A 23,624-nucleotide genomic window follows, 5' to 3' on the forward strand; every position below is an offset into this window, starting at 1 on the left:
ATAGTTAGCAGTTATTCTGAAACCCCCCCGATATCAGAGACTTCAAGAAAAAGCCTACAAATACATTTCCCTTCAAGCTCTCTACAAGAATTATATACATTAACCACTCTGTTTTTCTTAGACTTGTGGTTATACAAGGGTATGTAAGACAGAAGGCCATACTGACACGAATCAGATGAAGATATCTCACAGCTCCAAGTGATTTTCTTATTATTTTTTTTTTCTTTGAGATGGGGAAGAGGTGGCAGCACCGAGCTGAGCCCACCTTTATTTGTACGCTTATTTATTTGTATTTTTTTTTGAGCAGGGCCGGGCCCTGCGGCCGCCACCGCCTCAGGGCGGTGCCGGGCGGTTTGAACCAAACGCCCCGCGCCCATTGGCGGCGCAGCCAGGCGGGGGCGGAGGCGCCGGGTTTGAAGCGGGGGCGGAGGCGCGGCCGTTGGCGCTCAGGGCGCTGCTGCTGCTCCTGCTGCCGCGGGGGGCTCCGGCCATGGCCGCCTGGGACCTGAACTGCGCGGCCAAGCCTCGCAGGCGGCGCTGGTCCGAAGATGAGGAGGACCCCGCCGTGCTGGTGCTCAGCCACTTCTCCCGGCCGCCCCACCTGAGTTTCGGCAGCCTGCGTGTCGGCGCCTCCCGCACGCGGCTGCTGGGCATCCATAACCCCAACGCGGAAGATGTCGAGGTGGTGGTGGAGCGCGTCCCGCCGCCCGCCCGCGGCTTCAGCCTCGGCTGCCGCCGCTTCTCACTGCAGGTACCGGGCATGAGGCGAGGCGAAGCGAGGCGGCTTCGGGGTCCCCTCCCCCGAGGGGAAAGCCGGGGGACTCGTCGTAAAAAGGAGGGGAAGGGGGGCGAAAATTAGGAATAAATGCTTGCGGTTCGGATAAGGAAATCTTAGGCACGGCTGATCGAGCCCGTGCTGACTTGTGGTGGGCAGTTGTGACGGGCTGGGACCTGGGAGCTCGGGGGGGCTCCCCGCAGGTTGCTCGCAACGCGGGGCTTAAAAAGCAGGCTGGACCCTCAGCCTGTGGTGTTTGGGTAGCTACTTCCCGTGGTAATTAATAAATACTAGGTGTTATATGCGGTAGAACTTGCCAAAGCACACGCTGGATTAGTGATTATGTCATCGTGAAATGGACTTGCCCAGAGGCGGAACTCCTCATTCAGATGCTCAAAAGACAGGTCGCTGTCACGCTCCTTGAATTTGTCTGTGGTGTGACCACAAATACAACAGCTGGTCTGTTAGTACTGAGATCAGCAGGGTGCTGAAGTGATCTGGTAGGTCACTGGATGAAGAACTGTAACACAGATCTGGATAGGGCTCCACGGCTTCCCTGTTTATTTATTTATTTTTTTTTAAGTCTTCTTGTATTTACGTATGCTGGGGTAAAGCTGACATTTAGTAATCATTTGTCACTTCATGATGTCAAAATATGCATTCCTTCTGTGTACTGGTTTTCATTTGATTTGAATACTCTGTCTTGGATGTTAGAAAAACTTACGTAAGTGCTATGTATTAAACATTTATTTCTCTCCATTAGTCAGGACAAAGCATCTCTATTTCTGTAACATGGACACCATTAGAAGAGGGCAAGGTCAGAGAACTGATAACTTTTGTTATTAATGGCATCATAAAGCATCAAGCTGTGCTCTTAGGTGTTGCTGAACAGCCTGTGAAGAAAAAAGTGAGTATGTTTTTATTGTCTGAACTAATTTTATTATTTTAGCATAGTTGAAACATACTGTTTTTATTAGTTAAAAAGATCAGTGCAGGAGAATTAAAAATGGATAAATGTTGTTTGTGGGAGAGTCCGTTACATTTAAACTTTTTTCCAACAGGCTGGGGAAATAGATACTGGTGCATTATATTGCTTAGAGAATAAAACTTGATACACACACAAAAACAATCAGTCATGGAAATAAGTTATAGTGAGTTTTGGACTAGGTATATTGGTTTTACCTTCTTTTCTTGATATACTAGGTATTAATTTTATTGTGATGCTTAGTCCTGTGATGTGTTTTGATATTTGTTCCAGTTTATGGCAATCACAGAAAGCTTTTGATTTGAAGTGGTGTCTGGAAATTGTCTTATCCAGCCTTCTGCTGAAAGAAGAACTTTAGACTACCTCATCCAAGGCATTGCCCAGTCAAGCCTTGAGTGTTTGCAATGAGGGAGATTTCACAGCTTCTGTGGACATCCTATTCCTATATATGTATATAGGAATGTATTCTTATATATGTAATAATATTCCTATATATATTATTGTATATAGTGTATAATACAATATGTATATTATTATTATATATATTTAATATTATTATATAATCCTATATATAATGTTTGCTTCTACGCAAATGTATGTAGAAAGTCAGCATACTAAACTTTCTTTATGGGTCCTTTTCAGAAGAGTCTCTGGGAAACTATGAAAAAGAACAACATTGCAGAAACATCGGCGTCAATAAAAGTTAAAAAAAGAAATTCAGAAGTTAAACATGTTAATGAAACCTTTGAAGTTTCTCAGAAGGTAGAGAGACTAAGGAGCCCACTTCAGTCATGTGAAAATCAGAACATAGTGGAAAACAGTACATCCCCGGGAAATGACTCTCTTGCTGGCTCAGAAAATAAATTGCCTTTATCTCCGATTTCACCTGTGCTACAGCCATGTCCTAATACTGCTTACACGCCACTTTCAATGAGAAGATCTACTACTTTCTCAGATATTGCTTCTGCTGTACGTGATGAGTTATTGCCTGAAATAGACTTCTATAATATCAAGAAATCTGTTGATAACCATGATGAATTGAAATCTGAAAGTGCATACAATTTTACTGGATTAGAAAAACCACTAAATTCAAATAATGAAGCAATTCTTAATTGTAAAATCTCACATGTTTGCATTCCAGAACATTCGGCATCTGTGCCCATTTTAAGTACAAGGAGAATTTTAAGTCCAGATTCTTTTGTGAATGACTATCATCATGTTGATGTAGATACAATAGAGCAGTGTGTTCCAATTCTGTCACCTGATCAGTTTGTGAAAGACAGCTTAGCATATGTACAACCAAAGACTCCTAAACCTGAGACGGCTTTAATATCTTCTGCTATGGGAACTTATGTCGTGAAGAGATTTTTGCCCCCAAAATGGAAAAAAAATGGAGACAGAGAGACAAAAACACAAGTCCACGTAAACTACATGTTAAATGAAGCCTTTGAGACACACAACGTAGAATCAGAGGTACTTCATTATAGCAAACCCAAAGAAAATCAGTCAAAATTTCCTTCTACAGAGGAGCTCCAGACATCCAATTCTCAGGCAGAGCAAACAAAAAAGCGATCAGTTCTTTCTGTCACAGTCATCAAAAAGAAGCCTGATGCTGGTGAAGGAAGAAGAATGGAAACTCTCCAGCCAAAATCTAAAAAATGCCTTAATAGAGCAATAAAGGATTGTGAAAATGTGGTGCCTGTATATACAAAGGTAGAAATATCGAAACACCTTCCAGTTACAGATCCAGTTTCAGCTGGAAATAAGTGTCACAATGAAAAAATAAGTTCACAGCCTACTACTGGATCAACTTCTTTGAGTCGTAAGAGGAAAAGCGAAATAAATATAGAAAAAAATAGAGTTACAGGCCCAGTGTATGTGGAAGAAGTGGAAAGAAAAAGAACTCTAACTAGCATGTACAATAAAAATAAAACACATACTGCTGTGACAACATCGGCCTTCAAGCCTACAAACCAAGGGAGAGTAGGGCTGAAAAAGAAAGCTGGTGAGTAGTATCTTCATTTACACCTTTTGGAAACATGCTTTTGATTATGAAATTTGTATAGCAAACTGAACTGTCTAGCAGCAGTCAAGGATATTTCATCTCACTGAAATAGGGGTTTTTGCATTTTCTTTTTTAGATATTACCTGCATTTTACAAGGTTGAAAACTAGATCAGAGTTTTGGTTATGTAATTGGCTTAAAATTTATTCGATTCTTTTGTAAACCTTGGCAATGACAGCAACAGGAAAAGTATCTGTCAGTTCCTGGGCAGAGTAATTCAAATTTGCAGGAAACTTGATCACTTTACAAGTGATTTCTGTCATGTGTACATTTACCATTGTGCATATTTGAATTCATAGCTGTTGTTGTGTATTTTCAAATATGTTGTTTCTGAGTCTCATTCATGCTGCCTGTTTTTTGTTTTTTTTTTTTTAATAATTAGTCTGGTATCAGCCTTGTGTAGATCTTTCTGTCTTTACAATTTGCTGATGTTTTGACCTTCAAGCAACAAAGTAAGTTGACTTCTTGTATTTCAACATTCTTTGGGTTTCAAAATGTTCCACTCCCAATTGTGCTTTGGAATACAAGAAGAATGTGTGTCACTAACTGAAGGAAGCACTCTGTTTGCTGAATCTTCATGCAATCCCTGCAATATAACTACCAGGAAAAATTATTACAGCTTTCAGATTAAAATAGCATGTGCTGCTTTCTTCAGATGATGTATTCTATCTAGATTTGATTTTCAGCCTTGAGTTCAGGCTTTTTAAGACAGTGTACATAAAAACTCACTAGGTCTGTGTCCACCAGGAAAAGCGGTATTATATACCAGATTATTTCTGTTCCTCCATTTGTATGTGGACTGGACAGGAAAGTATTCTGAGAGCCTAACATTTCTTAGGTGTCTCTTGATCCTGGCTGTAAAATGCAAAAATGATAACAGCTTTGAATTATACTCTATTTGTAGCAATTTTTCTTCCAAAAAATGTCTTGGTATTTTAATTGCTTTTGGAGGCAATGCAGTAGGTGCTGCTTGTAGTAGTGGAATGTGATTTTTCTTTGTGAAGCCTGAAAGTTAGCTTTGAAATATCCATCCTTAGGGTAATCCACCTGAAATCCAACTTAAAAGCAATCAAAACATTATTAAAAAGCTATTAGATTTGTGTGAGAGACTGGAATAAGCATGAAAAAAGCTAAGCATGAGTGCAACCTGTAATTTATGATCTCTTATATTTTTTTCATCTGAAATAGCATCTTGTTAGTGGGTATCAGACAGCAACCACTGACCATTTGCAAAAGCATGCATTTTTTAGTCTTCATTTGATGTCAGCATAAAGTGTTTGCATTAAATATATGTTTTCATGTGTTGAGAATTAGAAAGTGTGTATCTATTTTTTACCTGTGTTTTAAGTCCTTCTACCACTAGGTGGTAGATAAAACTTATCAGCTAATACCTTGATGCCTAAGGTAATACGCTCAGGCTGCTATAAAATGAACATCAATGTAGCATGCAATCTAACTGGAGGAAGAGGTCAATCAAGCTCCAAAAAGCCATGCATTTTACCCAGATGTTCACAGAATACCCAATTTCACATATCCTAATAAATATTTCTACCAATTATATTAGCTTTGTGTTCTAGGATATGATAATAAATCTAAAAACCTCAAAATGAAGGGGACCACTTTTTTTACGCATGTTGTGTGTTAACATGTTCTGTTCCTTGCTTGGCTGAGACCAGGGTGCAGTATTTGAGTACGTGTAGTGGAAGAACCAGGGAATACAATAGTCCTTATTTGCTCTTAACTGTTTTTCCCATGTGTATTGTAGACAAACTGCTTAAATGTTTCCATCATCAAGGGATCGCAAGTATGTTGAAGGGGGTTTATAGGGAATCACTCCAGTTCTTTGCTGTACAAGTGATATGAACCTTAATATGTTAACTTTCACTGACATCTGCATCACTGATGTGTTTTAATACTTGTAGGTTCTTCCCGTCAGGGAGCATCAAAAACTGCCAACAAAATTAATAAACCCGTTGCTGGATTGGCTCAGTCTCACCTGACATTTTTGAAACCATTGAAAACAGGTAGGCAGACTTCTGGTATTTAGTAGAACAATATCCACTGAACTGAATATCACAACTGCTGTACTGCTGTCTGTAGTTGAGACCCAACTGAGTAGAGTATGAAATAGAAGGTTGTACCCACAGTGAAAAACAATTAGTAGAAAAATTTATATACCTTTCATAATGTGTCTGCATCATAAGAAAATTGGTTGCCATACTTAGTCAGCTGAATGTAAATGTTCCTTTCCTCCGTTTTTGCATGTAAGTGTAAAAAACTACAGGTGTGCTCCCGGGGACTGATGGATATCAGTGAAATGCTTCTTCCACATCTGGTAATTTTACTGTAACAGAATATCATTTTGGCAGGTAGTTTTCTATTCTTAGGTACTTATTTTGCAACTCATATTAATACCAAGTTGATCTGATCAGAAAAATATATTTATAAAATGGTTGTTCCTGGCAGTAATACAACTGGACTTGGTTTTGATCCAAGATATGCATTAAAACATATTTTAAAAATATATTTTTAGATATTAAAAACACACATATTTGATATTAAAAATAATAAGAATATGGGTTCTTGTATTTGATCTAGTGCTTTAATAACTTAATGCAGGATTTGTGGCTAAAATTTATTTAACAACAGCTGACCTGTTTTTTTTTCTGCTATAGTGCTAAATAGAGTATCAAACTTTAATATTTACCACGATAAGGCATATAATGCTTATCATGTTATAATATATCATGTCATGATATAATGCTTATATCTTTAAATAGCAATCAAAGAAAGAGAGACTTATTTATTTATTTATTTTAAGTCATTCCTAGGCACCCAATGCCTTTTGCAGCTAAAAATATGTTTTACGATGAACGTTGGAAGGAGAAGCAACAACGAGGTTTTACATGGTGGTTAAATTTTGTACTTACCCCTGATGACTTCAGTGTAAGAACAAACACCTCACAAGGTAGAGACAAGAATTTTCACTTTATCTTTTAATATTCTTAAATGTTACATAAGGTGCCTTATTCATATTAGTGAATAGGGGTCCTTGTTTAACAGTAACCCCAACTCATCATTTTACTTTGTGTAGCATTATGCTTTTCTGTAAGAGTACATCCTTTTTTTTTTTCAATTTTTTGTATATTATATGCATTTTCAACCTTTGACTTAATACTGTGATAAGCTTAAAGCAAATATTTGGTGATGGGTTTCAGTGGCAGTTGGGCTAAAAAATATGGAGTATACTAAACCAAAGGCAATTCTAATGTTGGAGATGGTGCTGTGCAAGATGCATTGGAACAAGGAATACACACTGGAACTTGTGGCTGCAGTACCTCTCCGTGGGTGTTGAGTGGGGAATCCCCACCTGCTGAGAAACATTATAGTTGCTGCTGTATTAAAATGATGATAATATACTTCTATCTCTATTTTCAACCTAAAATTCTGAAGGTTGTCAAATTCATTTTAGAACTAAATTTCCAGCCCAGCCATTATTAGCCCATTACTTTAGGAAATAAGTGTTGTTATAACAAATATGTGGCTAATATATGTCTTGCCAGGTACAGGAATATAATGACAAGCTTCCTGAGGAACTGTTGCAGGAAGCACAGCCGAAAGCACGACAGACACCAGTAGAGTCAGATCATGCTCCATCTTATTGCCCGAATAGCCTAACTTTTATAGTGAACTTAACAGGGGTTGGATAGTGTTTCACACCACACAAGATCATTGTATTGGTCCAAAGCACTCAGACAAACAACTACAAGAAAACAACCCCACCTGCAAGAAAACAACCCCCTTGTGATTAGCAGTCACATAGACTTTGTCCTCAAAGCCAGCTGCTGGCAACAATATTTCTCTAAATTCCTCAATTGGGCAATGTGGGAACACTGTCATGGGAACTTCTCATAGTTGCCCTGGTAGCTTGGTTTGCTCAGCTGCAGCAAGCCATGGGATTTTTGCTGTTTCAAAAAATCCCTCAACAAGGAACAAAATTGTTACGCAGAAGTAAAATAACATTGTGAACATAGAAGGGGCAAAACTACTTTTGTTTGAGATCTAAGGGCATACTTTTTGTGTGTGCATTTAAACAGTAAATGCAGCTGCTCTTATCTTGGGAGAAGAGAACCATCATAAAACCAGTGTTCCTAAAGCACCAACAAAAGAGGAAGCATCTCTAAAAGCCTATACTGCCCATCGTAGATTGAATAAGTTACGACGTGATGCTTGCCGTTTATTTACATCTGAAGAAATGGTTAAAGCTATTAAGAAGCTGGAAGTTGAGATTGAAACTCGACGTTTGATAGTTCGTCGAGACAGACACCTCTGGAAAGATGTAGGTAAGAATGATAAAAATTTGCATACTTTCTTTACTTGCAAGTAGAAAAAAGTTTACTCATACGCTTAGTTGATTTAATCTAAAATAGATTGTTAGTAATATTATTTATAACATGAAATTTTTGCTAGATATAATATTATAAGATGTTCTCTTGCAGGAGAGAGACAAAAAGTCCTTAACTGGCTCTTATCTTATAACCCTTTGTGGCTGCGTATAGGTCTGGAGGTAAGTGCAGAATATGTGGTCTATAATCAAAGTTTTAGAGAGATCTAACACCCTTTCTAGTAGGGAGCGTTTTGGGTTTCTTTATATTTTCTGTTTTATTAATCCAAGTAAGTTCAATTTAATTATAGTGAGTTTATGTGTCTTTTTCTTTATTATAACAGACTTGCTTTAAAAACATTTACCTTATTAAAAAAAAGAAAATATTCAATCAAGGAAAGTGAGAATTAACTCCCCGACCAATAACAGAAGAGCAGTTCACAGTTTGACTCTTAGAGGAAAATGTGTCTTTCTTAAGAGAACTACTGATTGATTGATTCCTGAGATATAGATGATCAAATGTTTTTATATGAGACAGAATATTCTAAAATTTCCGTTGGTTCTATCCTTTAGTCAATATTTTGAACAAATTGATTTTTAGAGGCTAATAAACATTTGCTATCACAAAATTTCAGTATTAAATGATGTTCACAAATACATACATTGTTTAGGGTCATTTTTAATGGTTATGCTTTTTTCCCTTTTCCTTCATATTAGACTGTTTATGGGGAACTGATACCTTTGGAGAGCAATAGTGATGTTACGGGCTTGGCAATATTTATTCTTAATCGCTTGCTCTGGAACCCTGATATTGCAGCAGAATATAGACATCCCACTGTGCCTCACCTTTATCAAGAAGGTAATGGGTATTTCCAAAAATAGACTATTTGTAGCACTTAATTTTTGAACTGACATTTAATGGGTTCTATCTTTTTAGGCCATGAAGAAGCTTTGTCTAAATTTACACTGAAAAAAATGCTGCTGTTAGTTTGCTTTCTGGATTGTGCCAAACAGTCCAGACTGATTGACCATGACCCTTGCCTCTTTTGCAAGGATGCAGAGTTCAAGGTAAGAGAGCTGTGATTTGAAGTCTTTGTCCAATATTGTTCTATGTAATATGAATATTCTGTGACTGAATGTAGGACGCGTGTTTTTTATGCCTTTAGGTGCATTTCTTTAACAAGTATTGGCTGTTGATGTTTTTATGTGAACGTTCTCAGTATATGGTCTCATGGTTACGAAAAAATTTCCCAAGAAATCTTTGAGGTGTTGGTTCTGTAGAAAGGACTCCGTTATGTTGCATTAACTTGCTTTCCTCTCTGAAGTTAAGCTTCTGCAATATTTTTAAATATCACTGTAGCATACTGCAGCTGATCTTAAACTCCAAGTAAGTCCAGGCTTTTTTCTTGTCTTTTCTTGTTCTGCTGTAATAAGAGATGATGCAACATCTGTCATAGAAACTCTTTGATTAACAAATCTTTGCTATGCTGAAATAAAATTTCCTTTAGTTCATTATATACTGTGTAGACAGACTGTGATTTTTTTTTTTTAAATATTAGTATTTAAGGTGTGTGTTTGTTTGTTTTAAGACAAGTAAAGGCATTCTGCTGGCAATTTCTCGAGGCTTCCTGAGTGGTGAAGGTGACCTTTCCCGTCATCTTGGTTTCCTGGGACTACGTGTCAGCCATATTCAAACTCCACTTGATGAATTTGATTTTGCTGTAACAAATCTGGCTGTGGACTTACAATGTGGTATTCGTCTTGTGTGCGTTGATAAAGAATTATTTTGAACTATTCATTTTCTTTTATATAATACTTAATACGAGCTTAGCTAAGCTATTAAACTGTGACGTTCCCTTTTTTAGGAGAGCAATGGAACTTCTCACCAAAGACTGGAGTCTTTCAAAACAGTTGAGAGTTCCTGCAATAAGTCGCCTACAGAAGATGCATAATGTTGATATTGTTCTTAATGTCCTTAAAGAGCGAGGAATTCACTTGGAGGATGAGAGTGGTAAGGCCTAGAAATCGGAGTTATTCTAAGCCCATTGTAGGACTAGCACACATTTCATTTCTTTGTTTTATTTAATAGGCGCTTCAATTGACTGTAGGGATATTGTGGACAGACACAGAGAACGAACATTAGCACTGCTGTGGAAAATTGTCTTTGCTTTCCAGGTACTACTCGATTACTTTTTTTTTCATTTCTTACTAATTACAAGTGAAAGATAATGGAAAACATTAGCGCTTCAGCAATTATTTGTTGTCTGTGAAGGCTTCTACTAATCTAATTTTAAATTGTGGAACAATCTACTTTGTATGTTTGAAGTGCAGTGCAAACATTACATGACGTTCTTAACAGTCCATCTTAACCTTTTAATTATGCTCTTTTTTGTATACCTTCATAAAAGCTTTTGGAGGGGGAAAACAAACAAACAAAAAAAAACACTATTTTTGAGCTTCTGTTCTTAATGCTACCAGAACTGACAATTAGACTAAAATAATGTTGGTCTCTAAATGCTGTTAAGTTCTTACTAACTGAAAAGGGAATGTGGGAAATCAAATTTCGAATCAGCTTGTGAGGTCACTCTGACAGACAAATATAGAGTAAGCTCGATCTTTTTTACTATATCTTTTTGTTTTATCTATACTGAAGCTGTATCTTTTTAACTTTTTTCCAATTATCTCAAAACAGTAAATTTGAATAAATGTTCGGTAAGCTGGTCTTTAACAGTTTCCCACAAAACAGTGAGAGTGTGGGTTTAAGTTCTTTATTTCAAGCAGTTGGTAGCTGCCACTGCCACCTATGCTGGCAAATCTAGATTACCACTACTGATTCAGTGTGGCAGATAGTGAGAGTGGTTTCTCTTTAAAATGCTATATATAAAACTTATACATTCATCTGCTACCATGCATAGCAAAATAAAATCTTTTTTTTTTTTTCTTCCTAATAGGTGGATGTTCTTCTTAACGTGGAACAGTTAAAAGAAGAAATCATGTTTTTAAGGAATGCACATAAGATAAAAACACAACTGGGCACTCTCAAACTTTTTTCAAATTGTTGTAGAATACAAGAAGATAACAGTCGTAACTCCTTACCTCAGAATTACAGTGAAAACGTGAAGCTGCTGATGGCATGGGTTAACGCTGTTTGTGGATTTTACAATATAAAGGTAAAATGCTTACTCTTTAAAGAGCACAATTCTTCAATTTCAAATTCTTTCATGTGTATTAACAGCCAATGGTAATTAGTTTTAAACATTCCTACATTCTTCTCAACTTTATTTAATCTGATTTGGATTAATCATCTTACTGTGGATGTACCTGCAGAAGACAAATTTGAGTAAAAGGATTTCCCCTTCTAGCTAGTCTCATGTATAAAAATGCCTTTTAAAAATATAGTTGGAGTTCTAGTTGGAGGTGGTTTATAGTTTTTTGTTTTTGTTTTTTTTTTTTTCAATTGATATTCATCCTAAACAGATTTGCACATAAAATTTTCACCATTAGTAGGAACTGTGAGCATTAAACTAATGTTTAGGCTAAGGAGGATTCTTTTCATCAGAGGTGTTTATTCAAAAGGGTTGTGTTGTTGGTTGTTCCCTCTTAAGAAGAGAGGCCCTGTTCAGACTTGACTCTGATCAGAGTACTGTCACACTTGATAGTTTTTCCTGAAGGGCAAAATAGAACATTTGAAACTAATGCAAGTTCAGACCTTATTTCTGCACTGAAGACCTTAAAAGCTATCTCTAGAAGTTTCCTGGGGATCCTTCAATAGAAATACCGCTTTCTGTTGGGTTTCTTAAGTCTCTCTCTTGAAGATTCACTGTATAGTGGTTCACACCTGTGTTGCAGATTTCTTACAGCTACGTGCCAATGTACAGTGAATGTTCAAAGGAAGCACTGATTTTGTAACTTTTTCTCTTTGTCTAAAATAAATTTGCAGAATTCATACTTGGTCATTTTCAAAGGTGCAAGATGAAAAATTCTATATCCAGTTTATACCGATTAACTGTTACCAAAAATTCAAGGAACTTGTAACTTACTGTATTTTATTAAACAGGTGGAGAATTTCACAGTCTGTTTCTCAGATGGTAGAGTACTGTGTCATTTAATTCATCATTATCATCCATGTTACGTGCCTTTGGAAGCTGTGTGTCAACGTACAACTCAAACAGTAGAGTGCTCAAGAACTCATATGGTGGGACTAAACTTATCCTCCTCATCCTCAGAGTCTGATACTTCTCTAAATGTTATGGAAGGAACATTTGACCAAAGTAAGTTATTTAATACACGAAAACTCATGTTAAATCGATTTCTCTTGTATCCAATCTGATCTGACAAATATTTTTTCTTTGCAAAGCCTCAGTCATGTACAAGGAATTGTTGGACAATGAAAAGAAGAACTTTCAGCTGATCAGTACTGCAGTTTCTGACCTAGGTGGCATACCAGCAATGATTCATCACTCAGACATGTCAAATACAATTCCTGATGAGAAGGTGAGATAGCTGCCTTTAGAGTTGAAGTAAATGTGTCCTGCTGTCCTGTGTGTAGTCCTTAACTTGCTGCTTTCTGTGTTTAAATAGGTTGTTATTACCTACCTATCATTTCTGTGTTCGAGGCTTCTAGATCTTCGGCAAGAAACTCGAGCTGCTCGATTAATTCAGTCTGCTTGGAGGAAATACAGGCTGAAAAAGGAACTGAAACTTTCTCAGGTACTCTTTGCTTCTGCAATCTCGTGGCTCCTACTTTGAGAAAAACTAAATAAAGAATATAACTTCATTGTTTGGAGTATACAGGTTTATTAGAATAATATTGACATTTAATTTTAGCACCACTATTATCCAAATGTACATGTATAGGCTTCTTGGTAATTACTAAATTTAAGACTACTCTAAGGTAGTTACTTTTGTTTAAAGGGGATTATTCTTTAAAAGAAACCCTGAAGTACAATAGTCTTTAGTTTCTAACTAAAGTGTGGCACCCCTCAAACCCTTTTTCCAAGTCAAATATGAAACTGTTGCACTGCTTCCTTGAAACAAAGAGTTGTTCTTTTTTGATTCCTATTAATATCTCTTTGTAGTTTGTAAAATTAAACCTGCACATGGATTTAATATTTTTGTGTAGATGCTGAACTTCACCAAAGTGTTTTGAGTCAAGTTGCATGGTATTTTCTTTCTTACTTTTTTTGGTAGTTATGTCAGATCTTGTGATGGCTTTAAAACTATGACACCATTAAGGCTGATAAACACCATCACTGTATCTGAGATGTTTTAGAAACTCAAGCAGTGTTCAAGTGAAATATTTTGAGAATCTGTGGAATAAAGGGGGGATTTTTTATCTCAAATTTCTTTTTTTTTTTTTTTTTTTATTAAAAGTGTACAGCCTTAATGATAAAACATTTCCTTTATAACTGTTTTTCAATAGTGAATAGCAAAGGTGCTTGAGGGAGATGTCAAAGAAAACACATAAGCTTTGCAGACATTATTTTGAATTTAATCTTGCAATGTGCTCAAGTATGCTCTGCCATGTTACCATGTGGATAGTCTACTAGTAGGGATCTGACAAGACGAGCTACTTACCGAAGTATTACCTCTGTAAGTTGCTTTTTCCTGTTGCCCTGATGTTTATCAGTCTGTTACTATGACCTTTTGGTTATTATGAAAACACGGATAGATGTAAACAAAAATCTGGGCTGGATGGACATGATCCAGTGTGACTGTCTTTGTACTTGGGTTATTTCAGTATAGCTGGAAAACACTGGTACGTCAGTTAATATGGATATCTTAAACTCTTATGAATGAGAACTAAAATTGAGCTTTAAAAAAGGTTTACTTAGGAGTGCTAAAAAAAAATAGAGCAACAAGAACTATCAAGGTGGGAAGATGCAGATTTAGGTGATACCACACTTTTACAAAAAACTTAATGCTGAATTAAACGTTTTCTGTTTAAGAAAAGTTCTTGCCATAGAATAAAGAAAAGCTGTGTTATCAACAAGCCTAATTTTTATAAGATTGCTTTAGATAGTCATTCTAATACATCAAAATATGGGTGGAAATTGCAAATCCTAACTGTTCAGTGGAAATTGACTCTTTGTAGGAAAGAGACAGAGCTGCTCGGATAATTCAAAAACATGCAGTAAACTTCTTGTCTCATCGACGTATCTTGAGGAAAAACAATGCAGCAGTGTTAATCCAGAAGCACTGGAGAAGATACTTAGCCAGGATGAAGTTTTTAAAACTAAAAAACACAAAACTGGAGGAAATCAGAAGTAAATCTGCCACAGTAATTAAGGTAATATGATATAAAATGAGATTACACATCAAGGTAATATGATATAAAGTGAGATTCAAAGAAAACTCTCTGAAACCTATAAGAAAAAGGATGGCTCAGGGTCATTTGTTCTGCTTACAGCAGCAGATGTTTTCACGAGAACATACACGGTCTGTTCTGAAAGTAGTAGGACTGGCTTTTTCCTGGGTGAATGGGCAGACGAGAGGCGGTCTGCGCACGCAGGATCGGTGGAGGAGTATATTGGGAACGCTGGGAAAAATCGTCTGTCGGCTGTTGAAGAGAGCAGGTCGCTTGTACTGTGAACACCTGTCGAAATGCCTTGTCATGGAGAATCATGGAGCGTTTACTGGAGCAGTGATACGTGATCAAATTTTGTGTAAAGCTTGGTAAAACGGGCAAAGAGACTCACAACATGATTAAGGAGGCCTACGGTGATGCTGCCATGTGTAGATCGGGTGTTTTTGAGTGGCACAAGCTGTTCTGAGAAGGTAGGGAAAGAGTGGAAGATGACGACCGCTCCGGACGCCCTTCGACCAGCAAGACCAACAAAAATGTGTCGCGAGTGAAAAATTTACTGAACCATGACCGCAGGATGAGTATCAGAATGATTGCTGATGACTTGAGCATTCCTCAAACCCAAGTTTTTGAGATGGTGAAAGAAAATTTAGCCATGAGGAAAGTGTGCGTGAAGTTTGTGCCGCGAGTGTTGTCAGAGGAGCAAAAGGCCAACCGGAAAGCGATCTGCTAGAATCTTCTTCATCATGTGAATGAGGAGCCTGACTTTTTGGACAACGTAGTGTCCGGTGACGAGACGTGGGTGTTTGAATACGACCCGGAGAGTAAGCGGCAGAGCACAGAATGGCATACCCCTGCTTCCCCACGTCCCAAGAAAGCACGAATGAGCAAATCCAAGCAAAAGTCCGTGCTCATTTGCTTTTTTGATCGACATGGAGGCATCCACAAAGAATTTGTACCACCCGGACAAACAGTTAATGCATTTTTTTATGTGGAAGTGCTCACAAGACTGCGAAAATGCATTGCTCGTGTCCGCCCAGCCATTGTCAATAATTGGCAGCTGCAACATGACAATGCGCCGAGCCACACAGCGTTCCGCGTAGTGGAGTATCTTGCCCAGCACAAGGTGGCAACGCTGCCTCAGCCCCCCTACAGGCCCGACTTGGCCCCGCCAGACTTTTTTCTATTCCCGAGTATAAAATTGACGCTCAAGGGGAAGCATCACGCATCAGTAGAGGCGCTTCAAGAGGCCGTGACGAGGGAGCTAAACAGCATTCCGGTCCAGGCGTTCCTGTAGGCATACGAAAACTGGTTGACTCGTTGGCAGCAGTGTGTAGATGCGGAAGTGTGCTACCTTGAAAAATTCTAATCGTTTGTTCTATTCTCATGAATAATTTTTTTTTTTTAAATGAGTCCTACTACTTTCAGAACAGACCGTGTAATACACTTTTTTCCTTTTTTGACATGTTTTGGTAATTTTCTCTCTCCAGAGAGAAATGGTAATATGCTTTTAAGTCTATACTTGTTCCTTCTTAGTATATATTTTGTGCTGATATGCCATAAATATTAAAACACTGGACCATAACCAAGGCAATGTAAGGACCAATCAGATTGTTCTGGCTTGCTACTTTACAGCTGCTGAACACCATTAAAGAAGCCAGACAATAATTGGCCACCTAATGTTATGATACCTGCATTGAGCACTTTCAGAATGCCAAAAATTAGTTACCAGCTGGTAGTTAGTAATTGATAGTTAATGTAGTTTCTCAAGATACTTTTCCCAGCTGTTACCCAAAGCCATATATTACATTCTTAGGACTTTTTGTAATGGATTTTAAAGGTTCACTGATTTATCACATAGTTTAACAGGGAATCTTTTGTTGCCAGGGCAAATTTAGTGCTTTTTTTCTGGAATTTAAAGTGCTAAAAAAACAAGGTTTCAAGCATTTGGACGTTGTTTTTTATGTAGGTTATGGAGGTTAAGTAGAAGTACACAAATCTTAATAAGTCTGAGGGCAGTAGTTGTCAAGATTAGACTTAAGCTATCATAAATAAAATACTAATTTTTTTTTTTTGCAGGCTTATTGGAGGAGATACTCTGCTAGGAAAAAGTATTTGCAGCTAAGATACTATGTTATCTTTGTACAAGCAAAGAGAAGGATGGTAATGGCTGTTTCTGCATATAAACAAATTGTTTGGGCTACTGTTACAATTCAGAGACATCTGCGGGCAACTAAGTTGGCAAAAGAAGATCGACAAAGATATGAAATCTTAAAGTCTTCAGCACTTACTATTCAGTCTGCATTCAGAAGATGGAGAAAACGCAAAATGCAGCAGAAAATTAGAGCTACTTTAGTGCTCCAGACTTATTTCCGAAAATGGCAATCTTCAAAACTGGCTAAAAGAAGGAGAGCTGCCCTTGTCTTGCAGTCTTGGTACAGGATGAACAGAGATCTGAAGCGTTATCTACATATTAAGCAAAGCGTTATCAAGATTCAGGCTTGGTACAGGTGTCAGATAGCTAGGCATATTTACCAGCAGCATAGGGCACAAATAGTGACCATTCAGCAGTATTACAGAGCTTATATATTAGGAAAAAATGAGAGAGAGAACTACTTGCGAAAGCGTGCAGCTGTAGTAGTTCTCCAAGCTGCTTTTAGAGGCATGAATGCACGTATACTATACAGGCAAACCAAAGCAGCTTGTGTTATTCAGTCCCTATGGAGAATGAGACAAGAGAAACAAAGATTTTTACAATTAAAAAAACACATTACTATCTTGCAGTCACATGTGAGAAAATACCAACAGGTAAAAAGATACAAAGAGATGAAAAATGCTGCTTCTGTAATTCAAGCTTGGTATAGGGCATGTGTGGATTCTAAAAAAGCAGCCTTGTCTTTCCAGAGGATGCGTCTGGCTACTATTGTCCTACAGTCTGCCTACAGAGGAAGGAAAGCTAGGAAAGAGGCGCACATATTGAGATCTGTGATAAAAATTCAGTCAAGTTATCGTGCTTATATTGTCCGGAAGAGATTTAAAGACTTAAGAGATGCAACAGTGAAAATACAAGCTTTTGTAAAGATGAGACAAGCACGTAGGTATTATTGTGCGTTACTGGAGGCAACGCTTTATGTCCAGCAAAGGTATCGGTCTCATAGATATGCTCTTCAACTTAGAGAAGATTATAGAAAATTGAAGGATGCTTGCATAAGAATTCAAGCTGTAGTTCGAGGCTATCTTGTCAGGAAACAAATACAGAAGTGGACAGATGCTGCAGTATTTCTTCAGGCACGATACCGAATGAGAAGGGACAGGACACGTTATTTAATCATCTACAGAGCTGCTGTTGTCATTCAAAAACACTATCGTGCATACCAAAAACAGCTCTGCCAGAGGCAGGAGTTCTTACAAGCTAAAAAAGCATCCGTGTGCTTACAGGCAGCCTACAGGGGTTATAAAGCACGCAAAATGCTTAAACTTGAATATAGAGCTGCTGTTAAAATTCAGACTGCTTTTCGAGCTCATGCTGCAAGAATGAAGTATCAGGCCATGATTCAGGCCTCCATTGTGATTCAGAGATGGTACAGAGCTTGCAAGACTAGAAGCAGGCAAAGATTGACCTTCTTAATGACAAGAGCAGCTGTGCTTTCTTTACAAGCAGCATTTCGTGCCTGGCAGGTACGAAAGCAGATTCGAAGACAATGTGCTGCTGCAACAGTAATACAGGCTGCCTTCAGAAAATTCATCGCTCTGAAAAGATTCAGACTTATGAACCACGCTGTACTAATTATCCAAAAACATTACAGAGCCAGTGTCATAGGCCGAAAGCAACGGCAAGAGTATATTGAGCTGCGTAACTGTGTAGTACGTCTTCAGGCCATATGGAGGGGGAAAATGGTGAGAAAAAAAATTCAAAAGGAACACCATCTCGCAACTATTATTCAGTCCTATTACAGAATGCATGTAAATCAACTACAATTTAAAAAAATAAGACATTCGACTTTAGTGATTCAGAGATACTTTAGAGCTTACTATATGAAAAAACAACAACGTGCACTTTATCTAAAAACAAAGGCAGCTGCATTAGTCTTGCAGTCTGCTTACCGTGGGATGACTGTGAGGAAACAACTGAGGAAAAAAAGAAAAGCTGCTACAACCATACAAACAGCCTTCAGATCATATGTGGTGAAAAAGGACTATGTAACACTTAGATCTGCAGCTATAGTAGTTCAAAGGCACTATCGCGCAGTTATTCATGCTAAATGGCAAAAGCAAAAATACTTATCTTTAAAAACAGCTGTAGTCAAAATGCAAGCAATTTACAGAGGTATGAAAGTCAGACGACAAATTCACTGTATGCACCAAGCAGCTATTTGTATTCAAGCCACGTTTAAGATGCATCGCATAAACATTAGATATCGGGCAATGAGAATGGCAGCAATTATAATTCAAAGACAACGTAGAGCATTTTGTTTAGGTAAAGTACAGCGTCAGAAGTACTTGGAGCTTAAGAAATCCGCCATTATCCTTCAGGCTGCCTATAGAGGCATGAAAGTTCGACGAGACTTAAAAACTATGCACCAGTCAGCAGCAATGATACAGTCCTATTATCGAATGCACAAACAACAAAGGGATTTCAGAAACTTGTTGCTGGCAACTAGACGGATTCAACAGTGGTTCCGTGCTTGTAAGGAGAGAAATGCACAAGTTCATAACTATATGGCCGTGAGAAGTGCTACGCTTCGTCTCCAGGCTGCATTCCGTGGCATGAAAACAAGAAGACTTTTAAGAACCATGACTGAATCTGCTGAAGTTATTCAGAGAAGATTTAGAACTTTTCTCATAAGAAAACATTTTATTTCCCTTAGGACAGCTGCTATTGTAATTCAGAGAAAATACCGAGCAACAAAACTAGCAAAAATTCAACGTCAAAAATACCTCTCATTCCTTAATGCTGCTGTTACCATACAGTCTGCCTACAGAGGCTTTGTGGTAAGGCAAAAAATACAGCAGATGCATCAAGCTGCTGCGGTCATCCAAGCAACATTAAAAATGCATAAAATTTACATTTCTTACCAAGCTCTAAGGCTTGCTTCGATAATCATACAACAACGTTACCGTGCTTACAGGGAAGGGAAGCGTGTCAGAGAAATATACTTAAAACAGTACAATTCTGTTTTAGTTCTTCAGGCTGCCTATAGAGGAATGAAAACAAGATGCTTCTTGAAGAAAAGGCATGAGGCAGCACTTATAATACAGAGAAACTACCGAATGTACAGGCAGTACCACCACTACAGAAAAGTTCAGTGGGCAACTCAGCTAATACAGAAGAGATACCGAGCGAATAACCTAAGGAATATTGCAGTACAGCACTACTCTTCATTAAAGAAAGCAGTAATTTGTATTCAGAAAGCTTTTCGAGACATGCGTTTAAAAAAACTACTTCAAGAAAAGCACTGTGCTGCTATTGTTGTTCAGAAAAATTTTAAAGCTTTTAGAGAACGTCAAAGGTATCTCTCTCTTAAAGCAGCTACTCTTGTCTTTCAGAGAAGATACAGAGCTTTGATTCTGTCAAGGCAGCGTGCTCAGGAGTATCTTTGTCTTCGCAGAGCAACTATTCTTATACAGGCTGTGTACAGAGGTATTAGAGTGCGGAAGAGTATTGAGTGTATGCATTTAGCAGCTACTACAATACAGTCAGCCTACAAAATGCACAGGAAGAGAAGGTCCTATCAAAATATGAGAGTTGCAGCTATTGCTATACAAAACTACTATCGATCCTACATTAAACAAAAGAATCAACAGAAGGAATATCTGACAATGAAGAAATCTGCTCTTGTTATTCAAGCATATTATAGAGGCATTAAGGAACGACAGAAACTGAAACTTATGCATGCTTCAGCAACTGTAATACAATCTAATTATCGAATGCATGTACAGCATAGGTATTATAAACAGTTGCGCTGGGCAGCCAGAGTTATACAACAGAGGTTCAGAGCCAAAGTAGCAAAAGAAGCTGACATGGAGAACTATGCAAAAACAAAAAAGGCCGTCATTTGCCTACAGTCCTCTTTTTGTGCTAAAAAAGCAAGGCAGTTGTATAAAACCAATCTTGCTGCACTACGCATACAATCATTTTTCCAAATGTATGTAGAAAGGAAGCATTTTCTTGCAAAAAAAGCAGCAGCGATAACGATCCAGTCTGCGTTCCGATGCCAAAGAACAAGGACTCACTATAAATTGATTCAGAATTCAATAGTTGCTATTCAGAGGTGGTACAGGGCATGCCACAGGGCTCGTTTACAGAAAGCAGAATACTCTGCTCAAAAGCAAGCAATAGTAATTATTCAGTCTGCCTGTCGTGGAATGAAAGCAAGAAAAACAGCAAGACAAATACGAGCCGCAAGGAAGATTCAGTCTTTTCTTTGGATGGCCATGCATCGCAGAAAATTTATTCAACTTAAAACAGCAGCAATTACAATAGAAGCCTATTACTTAATGTATAAAGCTAAATCACAGTATGCAAGCTATAAAAAAGCAGCAGTTGTCTTACAGAGATGGTACAAATCCCGTTTGATTGTAAAATGCCAAAGAACGACTTACTTACAAACCCGGAAGAAAATCATCATTGTGCAGGCAAGAGTCAAGGGATTCATCGAAAGGAAGAGGTTTCACAAAATGAAAGAAAGCACAATAAAAATTCAGGTAATTTAAAATGTACAATAATGGTTTTGTTTGTTTTAGATTAGTGCTACTATTTCAAACATACATGGTCTGTTCTGAAAGTAGTAGGACTTGCTTTTTCCTGGGTGAATGGGCAGACAAGAGGCGGTCTGCACACGCAGGATCGGTGGAGGGGGATATTGGGAACGCTGGGAAAAATTGGCAGTCGTCTGTCGGCCATTGAAGAGAGCAGGTCGCTTGTACTGTGAACACATGTCAAAACGCCTCTTCATGAAGAATAATGGAGCATTTACTGGAGCAGTGATACGCAATCAAATTTTGTGTAAAGCTTGGTAAAACGGGCAAAGAGACTCACGACACGATTAAGGAGGCCTACGGTGATGCTGCCTTGGGTAGATCGGGTGTTTTTGAGTGGCACAAGCTGTTCTGAGATGGTAGGGAAAGAGTGGAAGATGACGACCGCTCATTTGCTTTTTTGATCGACATGGAGTCATCCACAAAGAGTTTGTACATCTGTACCACGTGGTCACAGTCTTGTGAGCACGTGGAAGTGCTCACAAGACTGCGAAAACACATTGCTCGTGTCCGCCCAGCCATCATCAATAATTGGCGGCTGCACCATGACAACGCGCCGAGCCACACAGCTTTCCGCGTAGTGGAGTATCTTGCCCAGCACAAGGTGGCAACGCTGCCTCAGCCCCCCTACAGGCCCGACTTGGCCCTGCCAGACTTTTTTCTATTCCCGAGAATAAAATTGACGCTCAAGGGGAAGCATCACGCATTGGTAGAGGTGCTTCAAGAGGCCATGACGAGGGAGCTAAACAGCATTCCGGTCCAGGCGTTCCTGTAGGCATACGAAAACTGGTTGACTCGTTGGCAGCAGTGTGTAGATGCGGAAGGGTGCTACCTTGAAAAATTCTAATCGTTTGTTCTATTCTCATGAATATATATATTTTTTAAATGAGTCCTACTACTTTCAGAACAGACCATGTATATGTTAAAACAGAATTAAGTTCTGAAGTACAGTATTTCAGGTTTGTAGCTTTTAGTATTGCAGAGCACAGAAACGAGTCTGTATCTTGTTTTGGTTTTCCTTGCTGAAGCATTCATTTCAAAAGTGATATTCTCTTCCTTCATTTCTTTCCGCTACTTCTTTGGCCTGACTAGCTTCCACCTACTTAAATAGTAACAGCTTAATTTTTTTTTTTTTTTTTTTTATTGGAATGCAAATGAAAGCTGTTTTGATGTGTTGACATTAGTTGGCACAGGTACTAAGAGTAAAGTGAAGTAAATGGAAGAAGTACAATTGCTGCATTCTTTAAGACTTTCTGATATTTTCATGTCTTCTTAAATAATCAAAGTATGGTGTTTTTTTTTTTCCTTGTTTTTAAGACATTAAATAGACCCAGAATAATTTTGGTGCCTAGCTAATGTTTTGACAAAGAATTTGAGGAGACATATTTCATTCTTAGGGAAAAGTGATTAAACACTCTTTTCCTTCCCTCACTGATGGGATAACATATTAGTGTGGTTGGCAAGAAGTAATGGGAGTTGCTCTATCTCCCTGTAGCAAGCTAAATATGTCTAGTTAAAGTCCAGGAGACCTGTTCCTCTGATGTGATTTTGCCTTTTTTTTTTTTTTTTTTTTTGTGGTGGGTAAAGGAGAGAAGATATTTCTGCCTGTTATTTATATTAATTATGTTTTGTACTGGGAGTCATTTTTATTTTAAATTAATGTTCTGTCGTTCCTTCTGGGAGAAGTTTTACATGACTTCCTGTGTTGTTCTTAATTATTATACCCTAAGGTAAAAGGAAAGAGGTTTGTCTTCAGGACATTACCTGAAAAGAGAGCTTTTTTCTCCAGATCAGGAAGGAAAGGGAAATAATCTCTCATAATTGTTCAGGTTGCTGTTACCATCCTGTTGGAGAGCACAATTTTCTTTTGGCAGGTAATAAAACAAGTGTGCCTTCCTCACTTCTATTCTTTGGAGGGTTGGGAGTGAAATGGCAGCCTATTAGCTATTTTTCTGAATAAAACATACATACAGATATTTTAAGGAGAGAAGAAAATTTATTCAACAAAAAGCTGCTGCTGTGATCATCCAAAAACATCTGAGATCTTGGCAGGAAGGCAGGCTTAAATTTATGAAATACAACAGAACTAGAAGAGCTATCATTAAACTGCAAGCATTTATATGGGGTTATTTAGTCAGAAAAAAGGTTGGTATACTTCACGTTATAACTACTTTTGATGTAAAATATCTCCATAGCAATTTTAGCATTAATTCTAGCTGCCAAAGAAGAAGAACTTTTTTTTAAATGCTTGTGAAATCTTTTTGGCTTACCCATAAACTGATCCTTTACACCCATGCATGCTTACAATGAAACTGTTTTCTTCTATCTGTTAAAGTTGTTACTTACAATCATT

General features: G+C 38.0%; 1 protein-coding gene across 1 annotated transcript in view; it reads left to right on the forward strand.

Annotated features, from left to right (window-relative positions):
- The first annotated feature begins 464 nt into the window (after positions 1-464).
- The window catches only part of ASPM (assembly factor for spindle microtubules), a 28,168-nt gene continuing 5,008 nt past the window's right edge, over positions 465-23,624 (forward strand). The window contains exons 1-18 of the mRNA XM_082765963.1: positions 465-751; positions 1,539-1,682; positions 2,403-3,765; positions 5,747-5,848; positions 6,646-6,792; positions 7,922-8,167; positions 8,324-8,391; positions 8,926-9,067; positions 9,146-9,276; positions 9,798-9,973; positions 10,074-10,219; positions 10,298-10,383; positions 11,160-11,378; positions 12,266-12,479; positions 12,566-12,702; positions 12,790-12,918; positions 14,303-14,497; positions 16,592-21,217. Of these exons, the coding sequence (XP_082622089.1) occupies positions 491-751; positions 1,539-1,682; positions 2,403-3,765; positions 5,747-5,848; positions 6,646-6,792; positions 7,922-8,167; positions 8,324-8,391; positions 8,926-9,067; positions 9,146-9,276; positions 9,798-9,973; positions 10,074-10,219; positions 10,298-10,383; positions 11,160-11,378; positions 12,266-12,479; positions 12,566-12,702; positions 12,790-12,918; positions 14,303-14,497; positions 16,592-21,217 (8,532 nt within the window). The 5' untranslated portion in view covers positions 465-490. The remainder of the gene's footprint in view (positions 752-1,538; positions 1,683-2,402; positions 3,766-5,746; positions 5,849-6,645; positions 6,793-7,921; positions 8,168-8,323; positions 8,392-8,925; positions 9,068-9,145; positions 9,277-9,797; positions 9,974-10,073; positions 10,220-10,297; positions 10,384-11,159; positions 11,379-12,265; positions 12,480-12,565; positions 12,703-12,789; positions 12,919-14,302; positions 14,498-16,591; positions 21,218-23,624) is intronic.

Source organism: Aythya marila, assembly GCF_965140915.1.
Source record: "Aythya marila genome assembly, chromosome: 8".
Lineage (NCBI taxonomy): Eukaryota > Metazoa > Chordata > Aves > Anseriformes > Anatidae > Aythya > Aythya marila.